General features: G+C 39.6%; 1 protein-coding gene across 1 annotated transcript in view; it reads left to right on the top strand.

Annotated features, from left to right (window-relative positions):
• NBEAL1 (neurobeachin like 1) overlaps positions 1 to 16,851 on the top strand; it is a 142,394-nt gene that overhangs the window by 12,992 nt on the left and 112,551 nt on the right. Inside the window, 1 exon segment of the mRNA XM_030580909.1 lies at positions 7,795 to 7,886. Coding sequence (XP_030436769.1) covers positions 7,795 to 7,886 — 92 coding nt within the window.

Raw genomic sequence — 16,851 nt, 5'->3', positions numbered from 1 at the left:
GGCAACATTTCTTTTTAAACTATAACTAGCTGTGAATATTATTACTCACTTAGGAAACTGTTATAAAATGGAGGCTTAATGTATGCTATTTTGATTGAGGTGGGGAGGAGGTAAAGTATTTGAAAGGAAAGAACAGGAAAACATTTTCATTTCCAGATGATCTGAGCTATCTTTTGCTTTAGCTAACTTGCATTTTTTTTCAAGATGACTGAATAATGTTGCCATAGTAGCTGTAAAGGTTAATCGCCAAATTCTAATCCTCTTTATCCCTGTGCAAACCCATTGAGCTCAAAAGCCTAGAATTAGACCCTAAGTATTTGCGGTTCGCTTCTTGATCATTATGTAAAGAGCTTAGCACATTTTTGAACCCACTTTTGCTTCCGCAACAAGTGAAACGTATTTTATAATTGTCTTGCTAAAAACATAGATAAATGGATAGTTATTTAATTTCCACTTTCTAATTTAACCTCTTGGAATTCTGAGCCTTAAAATAATTCTGTAGATGTCTTGAAGCTCCTAACAGATATGGAGATATACATTAAATGACTGTAGGTGGAATTTTTGAAACATATCCTGCAAACTATTTGAGGTAGTTTTCTTGGTGGTTAATCAGTTATTTTAGGCCATGGACTTGTGGATTTGAATCCCAAAGATACAAAGAGCTGTGCGACTATTTTCTTATAAAAATAAATAAAATATTAATCACAGAAAACTTAGCGAAATCTCTTATTTTTGCAGAAGGTGGTTGACTTAATTTGTGTTCTCATCAATTGAACAGTAGTAAGAATAGTAATAAAAAATAAGATAATGAAGTCTGACCAAGTTACAGCTTCTCCTTTTCCCCCTCCACAGTGCAAATCAAATTCCCTTCTTCCTATTTCGTTTAGTTTTTGTCAGGAAAGTGTGGTGCATCTCCCCATAGCAGCATTAAATGAATTTATAATGGTTGCCTGAATTACAGATCTAGGCCAGCTCCAGATTTCTGCTTGCAAGATGTCAGCAAAATTTAATTATGGAATGAAAGATAAGTCTTATTCCATGGCTTCTACCACTGTTACTGTTAGCAGGGCCTTAGAGTAACTTTCAGATATGAGACACTATATTGTGGGAGGACTGAACCAGTGCAGTGTAATACTTGTTTTCTTGTCTGTAGCGGAAGGGGGATCCATATGACTGTATAGAATTAATTGGATTTGAGCCAAATATCTTATCCCAAGTGGCTCAAGCATTTGATACAGTCAACCCTAATAAAATCCCCCAGGATGCAAGCCATTGCCCATTTCATACTGAATCTGAGGTATCCCAATCCTCAGCTCCCCACAGTCTTTACCACAACCTGGTAACGTGAAAACTACAAACTGCCCTGTCTTCACTAGGATTTTACCTCGTGTTGGTTACCATGTGTTAGTTAACACAAGATAAAACATTCCTTTTTTTCCAAGTGAAGACACATCCTAAGGGACCTTGCCTCAAACCCTTTGTAGAGGTGGGACAGAGTAGTAAGGAGTGTCAGCACAGGAGGACCCTCTCATGTCAATTTCTTAGTGCTGGGAAGGAACACATTTTCTTGTTTTCTGTTGTTCTTCAGAACTTACAACTGCTTCTCTATTCTCACGCTAGATGAATGCTGTTACCTGTATGCCAGTATGTAACAGTGCTTAGTACTCAAATGCACTTGCCAAGATTCTGGCACATGAACTCCTGCCCACTGTTGTGCTGCTGTTTGGGTTACAGATTACATGATGGAAAGAGAGTAAGTGGTGGAAAAATAAAATTACTCCCCTTTTCCCCCTCAAAACCCAAAGGAGAAGGAGGAGAAGACGAGGAGGAGGAGAAGAAGAGAAGGAAATGAATGAAGGAGGAATCAGACAGGAAAATATTCTAAAACCAATTTTATTAAATTTTAAATTGGGGATCAAAATTTACTGTAAAATGTCTTTCTTTGCAAGAAAAAACTACTGATATGCAGTGGATGTACACCAAAAGCACAGAAAGGCTTTGATATCCATTAATAAAATATCAGTTTATATTATGGAAATATAATATCAAAGGAAAATGAAGACACCGGTATTTAAAGAAAACCAAACTCCAACTTTGCAAACCAAGGGATGTCTTCTAAACAAATTGGATGGCCCTCAAGAATCCTAGCATCATGGAAATATAGATTTGGAAAGGACTTCAAGAGATCATCTAGTCCATCTCCCCCTAAGTAGAGGTAGGGCCAAGTATACCTATGAAGGTGAGTATTCAGCCCCATCTCCAGGAGCTCGTAGGTTTTGTGACTGCTTGACCACTATCAACACTCTCCAGTGTGAGTTCAGTCTCTTAGAACTGCTCATAATTAAAATTTATATGACTGGTTGCTCACAACGATTGCCCGCGATGGATATTGCTGAAGCTGGGCTGATCATGGTTTAGCTGCAAGTGTGAAAAAGAAAGAAGTGTGAGTAGATTCAAAATTTAAAATCTGGCTTTAACTTCTGTTTCTGTTATGGAAGATAATTTTTGCCTAACTTTATCCTTCCTTCTTGCCTTGATTTAAGTTGCTTTGTGCTGTCACTTGGATGAAAACCTAGTTATCTTGTCTCAATGAATGTATCAACATGTATGTACCAAGGAAGATTTCTTTACACCAGTGTTGTGACATACAAACTCATAATTCTAATGACTGAGAATAATAATTTGGCTTGGATGGTGAGGAGGAAGAGGGTTGAATTAAAAAAAGTAAGCTACATGTAGTAGCCAGATAATATTATATTTTTGGTAAAACCAAGAGCTACATTAGATATATAATATGTATGTTTAGGAAATAAGTGCCCACTGCTGTTTAACTGTACCCGCATTACAGGCATTTCACTCACAAAGATGAATTTAATTCTGTGCATTACAAGTATTAGAATATTTAAATCTGTGGCCCTGTGTAACATCTTTAGCTTTTTGTCTTTTGTGGCGTACATAATCATTTATTTCTTACATACCAGTATTGCATGTCTGGTAATGTTCTCTTTTACTGCTTGTCTGCACTGTTAGTCTTATAAAGGCATTACAAGTTAAGGATAAGGAGCTTTACTTGAATTTTAAGATTGAAGTGGATTGAGAATAAAACAATATGCATTTAAAAAGGAGCAAAACAGGCATTTAACCAAATTTTTTTCTGACTTCTTTCCCTCACTATCTTTTGATAAACCAAATATGGAGTCTGATATTGGAGTTGGTTGCATTACTTGCCAGCACTGTCACAGAAGTGTACTGTCAACTAAACATGAAGCTCAGTGGTGTCAACAAATAAATTTATTTGGGAATATCACCACTTGGTAATCTGACTTTACATTTCAAAAAGAGCTTATTCGTTCCAAGGAAAACATCAGTTCCATCAGTAGGAAAGTAAACAGATCAAGTTTCTGTGCTAGCAGTAAGCATTATTGTAGTTGTAAGCTAAGCAAATTAAAGAACTCATTCATATCTATAAACATATGGATTTCCATTTGTAAAGTATCACTGTGTCTCTCCTAACCAAGAAGATACTCTATTAATTACTGAAATAATGGCTCCCTTTCTCCCTCTTTTCTGTTTGTTGAAGTCTTTACATGCCTGTGACTGTCAATCCATATGCTTGCTCAAAATAATTTGCTGTAGGGTTATTAGAAAATAAATGACTACAGCTTCTACATTTTGAAAATTTAGAAACCATATCAAGAAAAGTAAATCTGATATTTCAATAATAGTTTAATCTGAAGCCAGCAACATTTTAAAAACATTTTATGCTATTTTTAGACAGTTCTTTTTTGGATGTTGGTATGTCTGAATTCCTGTCCATCATTTACTTTTGGTTGTCTGTATATTCCACTTCTCAAATCTACAGTTGGCTGCCCTGGCCCCGTCTAGGAGAGGTGGATACCATGGTAGATTGATTTAAATCATCAATCTTAATCATAATTTTAATCAGAAAGCAGGATTGAAAACTTGATTTAAATAATTGATTCTAATTTTGTTTTGCATTTGTACTTTTTAGTTATTTTTCTAAAGAGATGTTCATTCTCATTGGTTGGTATATCCATTTAAAACATGTAGATTTGCAAAGAAATATGGATTTACACTGTTTGTTGGTAGGTTTTGCTAATCAGGAAGATACACTACAGTATTTATATACATGTATCCAAGCAATTATATAGCTTAATTTACATTTATTCAGAGTCTTAATTTTTACTCTCATGTTAGAAAATGGTCAAAGGCATTTCTTATTTAATAGATTAATTTTTTTTTACTGATTTATGTCAAGCTGCCTTTAGATGGAAAACGGAATTCAATTAAAAGTACATAAAAACAGCACTTAAATGTTTTTTATTAGATAAATGAGACTACCTTAAATGTGATGGATACATAAGGGGAAATGTTTATCAAAACATGCTTTGCATTTAAAACTAACTTACTTATTAAATGAAGGAATTACTGACACTGGTAAATTGAGCTAATTATGTGTCTGGTTTCCACATCCTTCAAGTTTTTAGAACCAGTAGATCTCATTCTTTTCCACCCATGTATTGGAAACAGAAAGTAAGCTTTTTTTTTTTTAAAACTCTGAGTAAGTTTCTCAACTTCGAATGAACTAGTTCAAACAAAAGAAAAATTCTTTGTGTATCTGCAGAAAAGGCTACTGCTGTCAAAAACTACTTTATCACTTCAGCAAGGTTCAGGTGCTTAGCCAATGACTTCCAACATTTCAGTGGTTTGACTTTCTTTAAAACATTGGCAGCAAATGTATATTAATTGAATGGTTCATCTCCAGCCCTAAATTATTGTGGTTGACACGAATGATTGTCAGATGCCCATGTCATAGCAGCATCTACCAAAGTACTTTGTATTGAGAATATTGTCAAGAAAATGAGGTGGAATGAGTGAATCTACTTCTCCATTGCCTGCAATTTAACTTTATTGTTGGGTATTTCATTCTACTGTTTCTTGAATTTTTTTTCCAAATTTCAATAGCATTGTAATAGAGCAGCTGTCTTTTTGTAATTTGTCTATAGTGATGGAAATAGATTTCAGTATATCACGATAGCTTGATCAGCTTAGAACGTAATAAAATATACATAGCTTTGTCTACACTAGGCTATTAGAACATAATGAATACTTCTAAAACACCTCTAAATTGTACTTTAGAGAGAGGCGGAGGAGGAGCATTGGAAAGGGAAAAGTGAGTATTTTTCAGATGGGAGTAGGAGTGGGGAGATAGTGGAAAGGAACCAAGAGGGTTGAGTGAAAAACGGAGAGCCTGAGAGTGATGAGCTAAAAAAGAGAGTGAGATTGGGAGGAAGGGAGGGAGAAGGGGATGGGAAGGAATAACAAAATGTAATGCAAGGAGAAAGCAGGAGGGAAGGAAAGAATGAAGAACAGACATTGGAGGTTGAGGAGGGCGGGGAGAAGGGAGGAAAAGGCCTGTCTATATATCATAGAACTGCATTTTAAATCATATTGTGGCATTATATTGATTAATAGCTTATGTGCCTGCCTGTTTTAGGAGGTGTCTCCCATCTCTTAGGGATTTTGGATTAGAAAGAGATGTCCATACCGCAAGTGTTACTTATGGAGAAAGCCCTTCTCAGTGAGGAAGGCTTTGCAGCATTTCCTACAGATGGTCAGACTGCATTTGCCTGATCGCCTCTGGAAGATTATTCCATAGCTGTATCCCGTTGACTAAGAATGTTTTGTCTCCCACTATACACACTTTGCCCTGAGCTTTTTGATCTGTGTTGTCAGAGAAGTGCAGCTGTCGCAAAAATGGAAGAGAGTATGGGAAAAGCGAAAAATAAGTTGAATGCCAAAATTTTATGATAAATAATATGTGAATATTTGAATTTACACTTTGTGTATGTCTAGATATTGCCAAAGCATCTCTGCCAGGGAAGGGAAGGCTTATCTCTGGTTCATCAGTTTACGTCTGAAAAATCAGATTTTTTGCCTTTTGAAATGAGTGTACACCAAATGACAGATATTCTGACAAGCTTTCCCAGGGGACACTACTTCCAACAATTCTGCCAAGGTTACCTCCCTCTTTCCCTCTGCTACTCATTTTGAACCCTGCAGTGTAAGGGAGGAATGTAGAGGGAGATGGGAATGTATGAGAGGGGAGAGCTTTAGTGACATCGCCCACTGAAATGCCAGCAACCATTAATACAGCCCTTAGTGGTGCCCTGAGAATGGAATTTGACCTCTGGTCAATAGATAGTGAATGTCACTAATATGCTCTAACGAGATAAACAAGTTTTTGTTTCTCTGCTAGTCCCAGGTCTACTTCTTTCCATGCTGTTGTGCAGGTAGCGACTAATTTTGTAAATTACATGTGAATGAATCTTTTAAAACGAGAAGCAAACAGGCCAAAGGCTCCTGTTTTTCTGGAAGTGAGTCACCATCTAGTATTAGGGGGTAGCCGTGTTAATCTGTATCCACAAAAAACAACGAGTCCGGTGGCACCTTAAAACTAATAGATTTATTTGGGCATAAGCTTTCATGGGTAAAAGAAATGAGTTTTTTTACTCACGAAAACTTATGCCCAGATAAATTTGTTAGTCTTTAAGGTGCCACTGGACTCCTTTACCATCCAATATTCCTATATAGTGTGAGATAGATATAGATATTTGCTTTAGAATAGGCTATCAATGAGGCTTGAATGCCTTTACACAAAAAACTTTGTCCATAAGACACTGAAACAAGGATACCTTTCCAAGCCCACACCGGGCCCCTAGTGGGCGTATCCTTAAACCACATGGGATGGGCGAGAAATAGCAGCCTCCTTGGAGGCCAGTCCTTACCCAGTGCACAAAGACTCTTCTGAGGTGGTAACTAGGGGAGCAGTGTCAGCTGGAGCTGGGCTTGAGGAGAGCTATCTTCAGAACCGTGGACATCTATGTGTGATACAGGCGATGGTTGGCTGATGTCATATTAGTTCTAATTTACTAAAATAATGTCAACCAGTCGTTCCTGTGATCACTTGGTCTCTCCACTCACCCTTTGTCTCGACTATTTAGATTTATAAGGTCTTTGCAGCAGGGACCGTTTTAGTATTTGTACAGAACCCAGCACAATCCTGACAGTAGTCTTTTGGGTGCTATCATAAAGAACAAAAAATAATTCATGTTCAGGTTGCCCCCCTTATTACCAGGAGATGAAGTCCAACTATGAAAAATATGGAAAAGTATATTTTTAATAGAGATCACTCTTCATGATATGAAGTTATATACAGTGCACGTTATACATTTTTTATTCCATATATGATCCTTTGCATGGTTATTCTGGAATATAGGACAAATTGAGTCCTATATTGAGTTGATACAGAGAGTGGGATATAGGGCAAAAAAAAAAGTTACATTCCGTAAAACAAGAGTCTAGTGTCATCCTAATTAACTTTAGTGCAAAATACAGAGCATTTTATTTAAAGCTTTTTACTAAGGATAGGTTGATTTAAAAAAAATTGTCATCTTTTAGGAAGCTGACAACCACTGGAGAGTATTTGAGGCTTGTTATAGACTGTCTAAAATATTTTGTTTGAAATTGATATCAGGAAGCAGAGAAGTACTAAAATGGATGTGTAACCAACTGGAAAGAGCTCAACTTAGCTGAGAATTTCTGATGAAAATCTTTTGGGTTGGGACTAAAATTTCATTTTCCCTATCAAACCTTTTTTTAAATAATATTTTGAAATGTTTTCTCTCTTGTAGACAATACCATTTCTCATACAATTCTGTAGATCATCAGTAAACATAACAATTTTTTCTTTGTGTTCTTTTCACTTTACAGAAAGACCCAGATTATTTGCAGCTTTGGCTGGACAGTTTTGTTTCTAGCTATGAACAATTTCTGGATGTGGACTTCGAGAAACTTCCCACGAGGTATGTAGAAATTCAGATCTGCTCATCTTGTGTTTGATATCTGGAGAGAACCTGGCTGTGTTCTGGGCTCCAAATCCTGTTTAAAATATGTTATATAATGGTTTGTTCCATGCCAGTATTTCTTGACTGGCATTCCCAGTCCCATTCTTTAAAGGTCAAATTTGGGTTGCTAATGATGAAACTAAGTAAACAGTGGTATTTGCATCAAACCAGGAAATGGCATCAACATAAATTTTGTTTTTGTTAACAGAAATTTACTTATTACAGCTCTTTGTACGTTGCTGAAATAAGTATTCTGCAGTAAGCCTGGTGCGTGAAGTAATATTTTGGTGGTTTAAAAGAATATAAAAGGGAAAGATCTGGATTGTAGATATAGTTTTGCGATTTAATCTCTGGGATTATTTTAATATTAAGGATGAGATAAAATTCTAAATTTTACTAATATAGTTGAAAAAATGTGAAAATAAGATGCTTCTTTACTTGTCTGCTTAGACCTTAGTTCAGGCTTTTGTATATTGTCCTGCAACAGCAGTGTTACCACCCCTAAACATTGAAAAATCATGAGATTGATTTGAAGCATGAAATTTTAAAATATAATAAATGTTTGGTTCTTTTATGCCTTCTGGTTTTTGAACCTTCAGGGTTCATGTTCTCAAGCTTTTCTTCATACCCATGAGGGCTAGAATATTTTATTTATTTATTTATTTATTTAACGAAAGCCTGGCTTTAGGAACTAGGGCTTTTAAGAAAAACCAAATACTGTGAGAGGAAACAAATCATGAGAGTTGGCCATAGTACTATAGCCAGTATTACACTGTCTTAGGTGATAGTGATGAATGCAGAGAATGAGGCTTCCTGTACTGTGGTTCTGGTCCTAAATCCATTACAATCAATGTTGGATCAGGTTTTATTTAAGTATTAGCAGTGTCCACAATTGTTGCAAGGAAACACTGAACCCTGAAATTGGGTCCTAGCAACTTAAAAGTGTACTTTTTCTTAGCTATGTGTAATAATACTTTTCATATAGAATTGATTATATCCAGTTTATAACAAAAACTAAAAATGTTCTGTTTTGTATTGCATAGTCTGTCAGTTTTGCTTTGGTGAGGCAAAAATGTGTCCTCATAGGGTTGTGTATTTTTACCTAGAAAGTGCATAACTTCTAAATTGTCATTCTATTACATATAGTTTAGTATGAGAAATGTTAACAGTGGAATAACTGGACTAAATTAGAAGTGTTTGGAAGTGTTTATCAGCTACAGAATTGTTTTCATTTTTTCAGTAGCAACATGGCAGAAGATTAAAAGGAAAAAACAAACATAAAGATAAACTGTGCAAAAGCAGTGACAGTGCCTTCATTGTGTGCGGAGTGATAGTTTCAAGAGCTCAATATAAAATCTAGTATTTTGCTGAGATTAATGACAGGATTAGTGCTGTGACCTAAAAGAGTAAGACTGTATAGGATTGGACTCATTTTGTAACAGATAGAGAGAGAAAATGTCTAGGCAAAATAAGGGAGAGGGCAGGTGACTATGGTGTTTTGATAGCCAGAAATAAATATCCTACTATGAGACAGTTTTTATGTTCATTTTAACAATAAATCGGTTTCTGTCCCTGATTGAACTTCGATATAATCACACTTGGTGACATCCTTCTGGATTTATTTTGTCATACATTATAAAATGTTGTAACTTTGATAGTGCAGTATTTCAAAGAGAAGAAATACAAAAGAATCAGAAATAATTCAAAATAAATATGGAGAGATCACTTTATAATCAGCACATTACACCATGACATTCACTTGTACCAAAGCTAATCTCTAATTTGTGTCCGGAGTTGCTTCCCCTTTATACATTTTAATCAAAAGCTAATTCTCCCTTCGATTCTGGAAGTGGTTGTGTTCTGCAAGCTGAAATGAGGAATTGTTGATGGAGAGAAAGCTGCTATGTGTACTTTCATCTGATAGGATCTCAAAATGTTTTACATGCATGCAGCACTTGATAGATGTTTCTGAGTGAAAGGCAGCTGAAAATGAGTGTTGTAAAACAGGGCAAGGAGAGGAAATTTTGAACAAACTAAGGCACTCTACTTTAATGAAAAATACCATGGGATTTACGTCCATGGAGAGAATATGGGACTTCAGTTTTATCAGCCAAAAGACCAAAACACAGCTGACTTCATGGAACTCTAATTTGCTCTTGTCTGAGACATGAAGGAGTGAGTCAGTACCACAAGTGGGTCTGATTATAAGAACATCTTTTTCTGCACATAAAAATGTATTTCCTTTTAAATCTTGTATGCCAAGTTTGGGAACCTGAAAAATCACATTTTGTGTAATATATATCTCAAAAAACTCTGAATTAGTTTGTTCTCGAAGTGTGGATAAAACATATATGGTAAGGTGGTATAGGCCAGAGAAAGAACCATTGGTTGTAGAGTGGATCTTCTTTTGCAACCCTATGCCTCAGTATGATCTCTACCTACAATTTTTTGTAGTGTTTTATCTAGATTAAAGTGTTTCAAGCAGTGGGGTTTATACCACTTCCATTGTGAAGGTGAATACTCAGCAGTGTAATAGATCTGTTGACATCTGTGTATATTGAACATGAGATATTGTCGGTCCACTATTTTGCATTTTTCAAAGCATCTATTGCATCTTACTATATTTACAAATGAAAGGGTAATGTCTTACCAGTTGTTTAGAGGTTATTTTCCTTGCTGAGTGGGGAAGAAATTTTTCACTCTGGTTAATAACTGAAATAACTGCAAAAGCAGTATGAGTATGTTATCAGTTTACAACAAAGAAGCTTAAAGGAAGTTGTTGAAGAACAAACATATTTTTACGTACTTTGTGGTGTTAGTTCAAACCCACATAAAAAGGACTTTAGACACATGAAAGTCACATAAATAGCACATTTGTCAGGAGTTTATGGCTAAAAAGTGAAGTATGATTTTTCTGCAGTTCTTATATTTTTAAGTGTGTGCTTCCTTTTGTAAAAATGCTAATCTGTAGTTAAACTGCAGCAGGATGAATAACAGTTGAAGACCAGTTTGACTCCATTCACACAATTGGTGTGGTGGATTAACATGTTCACCCATGTTAATGCAAAGATTGAGAAAATAATTAATGAGAGAACTATATTAGTTCCATGGATGCATCAGATTTCTTTCACTTCCAGGTTTTGATGATTTGCTGATAGTCTGACTTTAAAGACAGTGGTTCACAGTTACCAATGAATTGCACCTCTGACTCTTCCTAATCTCTTCCAGTGTAACCCCCTTCATGTCTCTGCTATCACATGTCTCCAGGTGATTCTCCTATTGTAGATCTGCGCTTCATTGTAAACCCATGTCTGGGATCCAGGCTTCTGGACTCAGTGTTTCCAAGCCAGCACTTGAGTGTCCACATAGCATTGTAACCTGGGTTTACAGTTGCTGGACCCAAGTTTCACAGCCATGCTCACTCATTATACTGTGCTGTGCAGATCTTCTGATTCAGATCTGTGGTTTCAGCTGTGTCCATATTGCAAAATGACAGGGCTTGGACCTGAGTTACAAGGGAAAATCAGCTTCTGACCAACTCTCCTAGCAGGGTCCTAGAACTGGGTCCCGAGTGCCCATTGACCTGAGTCAGTGATACTGTATTTATGTGTAGACAGAAGGGGTGCTTGGGCTCAAACCTGAGTCAGAGCCCAGGCTTAATCTGCAGTGTAGAGCATACTCCTACTCTCAGGCCTGGCCCTGTATTGCAGTCCCTTGGTGTTAACTATGATTTCCTCAACAAGTGTGTCTTAGGCCTTGTCTACACTACACGTTTAAACCGATTTTAGCAGCGTTAAACCGATTTAACGCTGTACCCGTCCACACTACGTGGCCCTTTATTTCGATATAAAGGGCTCTTTAAATCGGTTTCTGTACTCCTCCCTGACGAGAGGTGTAGCGCTAAAATCGGAATTACCATATCGGATTAGATTTAGTGTGGCCGCAAATCGACGGTATTGGCCTCCGGGCGGTATCCCACAGTGCACCACTGTGACTGCTCTGGACAGCAATCTGAACTCGGATGCACTGGCCAGGTAGACGGGAAAAGCCCTGTGAACTTTTGAATTTAATTTCCTGTTTGGCCAGCATGGAGCTCTGATCAGCACAGGTGACCATGCAGAGCTCATCAGCACAGGTAGCAATGCAGTTTTCTGAGAATAGAAAAAGAGCTCCAGCATGGACCGCACGGGAGATGCTGGATCTGATCGCTATATGGGGAGAGGATTCAGTGCTAACAACTCCGTTCCAAAAGACGAAATGAAAAAATATTTGAAAAAATTTCCAAGGCCATGATGGAGAGAGGCCACACCAGGGACTCAGTGCAGTGCAGAGTGAAAGTTAAGGAGCTCAGACAAGCCTACCAGAAAACCAAAGCAGCAAACGGAAAGTCTGGGTCAGGTCCAAAAACATGCCACTTCTACGCTGAGCTGCATGCAATTTTAGGGGGCTGCGCCACCACTACCTCACCCTTGTCCGTGGATTCCGAGGTGGGGGTTGTAATCTCAACCATGGCTGAGAATTCTGCAGAGGGGGAAGATGAAGAGGAGGAGGATGACCTTGCAGTGAGCACACAGCACTCGGTTAGCCCCAACAGCCAGGAGCTTTTTGTGACCCAGACGGAATTACCCTCCCAGCCCTCCCAAGCCACTAGCCCAGACAGTGAAGCCATGGAAGCGACCTCTGGTGAGTGTACCTTTGTAAATATAAAACATGGTTTAAAAGCAAGTGTTTTTAAATGATTGATTTGCCATGAGGGCTTGGGATGCATTCGCAGCCAGTAAAGTTACTGGAAAAGTTTGATAACATGAAGACCAAGGACAGGGTAGGCCCACTGCTCAGTGAGGAGGTGGAAACAGTAACGGGAGACTTGGAAATGGCAGAGATGCTTAATGACTTCTTTGTTTCGGTCTTCACTGAGAAGTCTGAAGGAACGTCTAGTATAGTGAATGCTTATGGGAAGAGGGTAGGATTAGAAGAGAAAATAAAAAAAGAGCAAGTAAAAAATCACTTAGAAAAGTTAGATGCCTGCAAGTCACCAGGGCCTGATGAAATGCATCCTAGAATACTCAAGGAGTTAATAGAGGAGGTATCTGAACCTCTAGCTATTATCTTTGGGAAATCATGGGAGACGGGGGAGATTCCAGAAGACTGGAAGGGGGCAAATATAGTGCCCATCTTTAAAAAGGGAAATAAAAAACAACCCAGGAAACTACAGACCAGTTAGTTTAACTTCTGTGCCAGGGAAGATAATGGAGCAGGTAATTAAAGAAATCATCTGCGAACACTTGGAAGGTGGTAAGGTGATAGGGAATAGCCAGCATGGATTTGTAAAGAACAAATCGTGTCAAACTAATCTGATAGCGTTCTTTGATAGGATAACGAGCCTTGTGGATAATGGAGAAGCGGTGAATGTGATATACCTAGACTTTAGTAAGGCATTTGATACGGTCTCGCATGATATTCTTCTAGATAAACTAGGAAAGTACAATTTAGATGGGGCTGCTATAAGGTGGGTGCATAACTGGCTGGATAACCGTACTCAGAGAGTAGTTATTAATGGCTCCCAATCCTGCTGGAAAGGTATAACAAGTGGGGTTCCGCAGGGGTCTGTTTTGGGACCGGCTCTGTTCAATATTTTCATCAACGATTTAGATGTTGGCATAGAAAGTACGCTTATTAAGTTTGCGGACGATACCAAACTGGGAGGGATTGCAACTGCTTTGGAGTACAGGGTCAAAATTCAAAATGATCTGGACAAATTGGAGAAATGGTCTGAGGTAAGGTAAGGATGAAGTTCAATAAAGATAAATGCAAAGTGCTCCACTTAGGAAGGAACAATCAATTTCACACATACAGAATGGGAAGAGACTGTCTAGGAAGGAATATGGCAGAAAGAGATCTAGGGGTCATAGTAGACCACAAGCTTAATATGAGTCAACAGTGTGATACTGTTGCAAAAAAAGCAAACGTGATTCTGGGATGCATTAACAGGTGTGTTGTAAACAAGACATGAGAAGTCATTCTTCCGCTTTACTCTGCACTGGTTAGGCCTCAACTGGAGTATTGTGTCCAGTTCTGGGCACCGCATTTCAAGAAAGATGTGGAGAAACTGGAGAGGGTCCAGAGAAGAGCAACAAGAATGATTAAAGGTCTTGAGAACATGACCTATGAAGGAAGGCTGAAGGAATTGGGTTTGTTTAGTTTGGAAAAGAGAAGACTGAGAGGGGACATGATAGCAGTTTTCAGGTATCTAAAAGGATGTCATCAGGAAGAGGGAGAAAACTTGTTCACCTTTACCTCCAATGATAGAACAAGAAGCAATGGACTTAAACTGCAGCAAGGGAGATTCAGGTTAGACATTAGGAAAAAGTTCCTAACTGTCAAGGTAGTTAAACACTGGAATAGATTGCCTAGGGAAGTTGTGGAATCTCCATCTCTGGAGATATTTAAGAGTAGGTTAGATAAATATCTATTAGGGATGTTCTAGACAGTATTTGGTCCTGCCATGAGAGCTGGGGACTGGACTCGATGACCTTTCGAGGTCCCTTCCAGTCCTAGAGTCTATGAGTCTGTCTGGGGATGGAGTGGAAATCCTCCAGGGACATCTCCATGAAGCGCTCCTGGAAGTACTCCAAAAGCATTTGCAGAAGGTTTCTGGGCAAGGCAGCCTTGTTCCGTCCACCATGGTAGGACACTTGACCACACCATGCATGTAGCAAGTAGTCTGGTATCATTGCATGGCAAAGCCTAGCTGTGTATGGTCCCGGTGATTGCTGGCATTCAAGAAACATCCGTTCTTTATCTCGCTGTGTTATCCTCAGGAGAGTGATATCGTTCATGGTAACCTAGTTGAAATTCAGGAATTTAATTAAGGGGACAGAGCTGGCCATTTTCCTCCTGGGCTGTTGCTTAAAAGAAATCTTTCCTTGCACGTAGCCAAGCGGGGGGAGGGGAGGAAGGATAGCACTGAGCTTTTTTGCGTTTGGCTAGCAGGAATCTTCTCAGCTACCAGCCACGCGGTGGGGGGCGGGGAAAGGGGGTGATTAGCAGTGATCTTCCATGATACCAGCCATGCGGTGGGGGGAGGGGTAAAGCAATCATCCTAGAGAATTGGATGGGGGGGGTTTGGCTTCTGCTGCTGCATGTTAAGAGGAAGAAGCATCAGAGGGCACTGTGTATCTGAAGGCTGGAGAAGCCAAAAGACAATGGCTTACCATGGCCGCATGCAAGCTGAATTCTGATGCCCGGACCTGCATCTGTGAGATCTGTAACACCAGAGCCGCAGGCACTCAATATTAAGATGCAAAATGCGACCTTGTAGTGAAATCACATGTGCTATGTAAGGTGAATAGTGTTGTTTACTATGAAAGAGTATAACCATTGTTCTGCAAAATGTATCTTCTCTCCCTTTTTTCCCCTCCCTCATGCAGCTGCACAATTTTCAAGCCTCTCTACTCCATCCCGATGGCTATCTCAGATAAGGCGGAGGGAAAAAAAAGATGCGAGACGAAATGTTCTCGGAAATCATGGAAGTAACCCGCAATGAAAGAGCTCATCTGAAGGAGTGGAGGGATGTAGTATCAAATTACAGGAAAGATGCCAGTGAACGTGAGGACAGGAGGGACACTTGAGATGAGAGGTGGTTGCAGGAAGATCTGAGGTGTAGGCAGGAAGATCAGCGGTGGCGGGATGTAACACTGGAGCTGCTGCATGATCAAACTGATATCCTCCGACGTCTGGTGGATCTTCAGGAAGAGCAGCGGGGTCACAGAGTGCCTCTGCAGCCCCTGTGTAACCACCCTCACCGCTTTACCATGTTCCACATCTTCCTCACCCAGACGTGTAAGAACGCATGGGGGAAGGCTTCGTGCACCCGCCCACTCCACCCCCGTGGACAGTCCAACCAAAAGGCTGTCATTACATTGAAATGTGTTTAATGGCCTTTTCCTTCCCTCCTATTCTCCTCCCAAACCACACCCGGGATACCTTGTCAGTTCTCTGCCTCTTTTTATAATTACTTTTTAATAATAAATACATGATTTTTAAACGATAGTGACTTTATTTCCTTAAGCAAGCTGTAATCGAATGGGGAGAGTGGGTTGCTTACAGGGAAGGAGTCAATAAAGAGGGGGGGTTCATGGAGGGGAAACAAACACAGCAGTCACACCGTACCCTGGCCCGTGATGAAACTCGTTTTCAAAGCTTCTCTGATGCGCACCGCTTTGTGCTGTGCTCTTCTAATCGCCCTAGTGTCTGGCTGCGCGTAATCAGCGGCCAGGTGATTTGCCTCAGCCTCCCACCCCGCCATAAAGGTCTCCCCCTTACTCTCACAGAGATTGTGGAGCACACAGCAAGCAGCAATAACAAAGGGGTCATTGGTTTGACTGAGGTCTGAGCGAGTCAGTAATGTGCGCCAGCGCGCCTTTAAATGGCCAAATGCGCATTCTACCAGCATCCTGCACTTGCTCAGCCTGTAGTTGAACAGCTCCTGACCACTGTCCAGGCTGCCTATGTATGGCTTCATGAGCCATGGCATTAAGGGGTAGGCTGGGTCCCCCAGGATAACTATAGGCATTTCAACATCCCCAACTGTTGTTTTCTGGTCTGGGAAGTAATTCCCTTGCTGCAGCAGTTTAAACAAAGCAGTGCTTCTGAAGACGCGAGCGTCATGAACCCTTCCTGGCCATCCCACGTGGATGTTGGTGAAACGTCCCTTGTGATCCACCAGTGCTTGCAGCACCATTGAAAAGTACCCCTTGCGGTTTATGTACTGGGTGCCCTGGTGCTCCGGTGCCAAGATAGGGATATGGGTTCCATCTATAGCCTCCCCACAGATAGGGAATCCCATTGCAGCAAAGCCATCCCCTATGACCTGCACGTTCCCCAGAGTCACAACCTTTCGTAGCAGCAGCTTAATGATTGC

This window comes from Gopherus evgoodei, chromosome 11 (genome assembly GCF_007399415.2).
Source record: "Gopherus evgoodei ecotype Sinaloan lineage chromosome 11, rGopEvg1_v1.p, whole genome shotgun sequence".
NCBI classification, from domain to species: Eukaryota; Metazoa; Chordata; order Testudines; family Testudinidae; genus Gopherus; species Gopherus evgoodei.
This window is presented reverse-complemented; position numbering and strand designations above follow the sequence as displayed.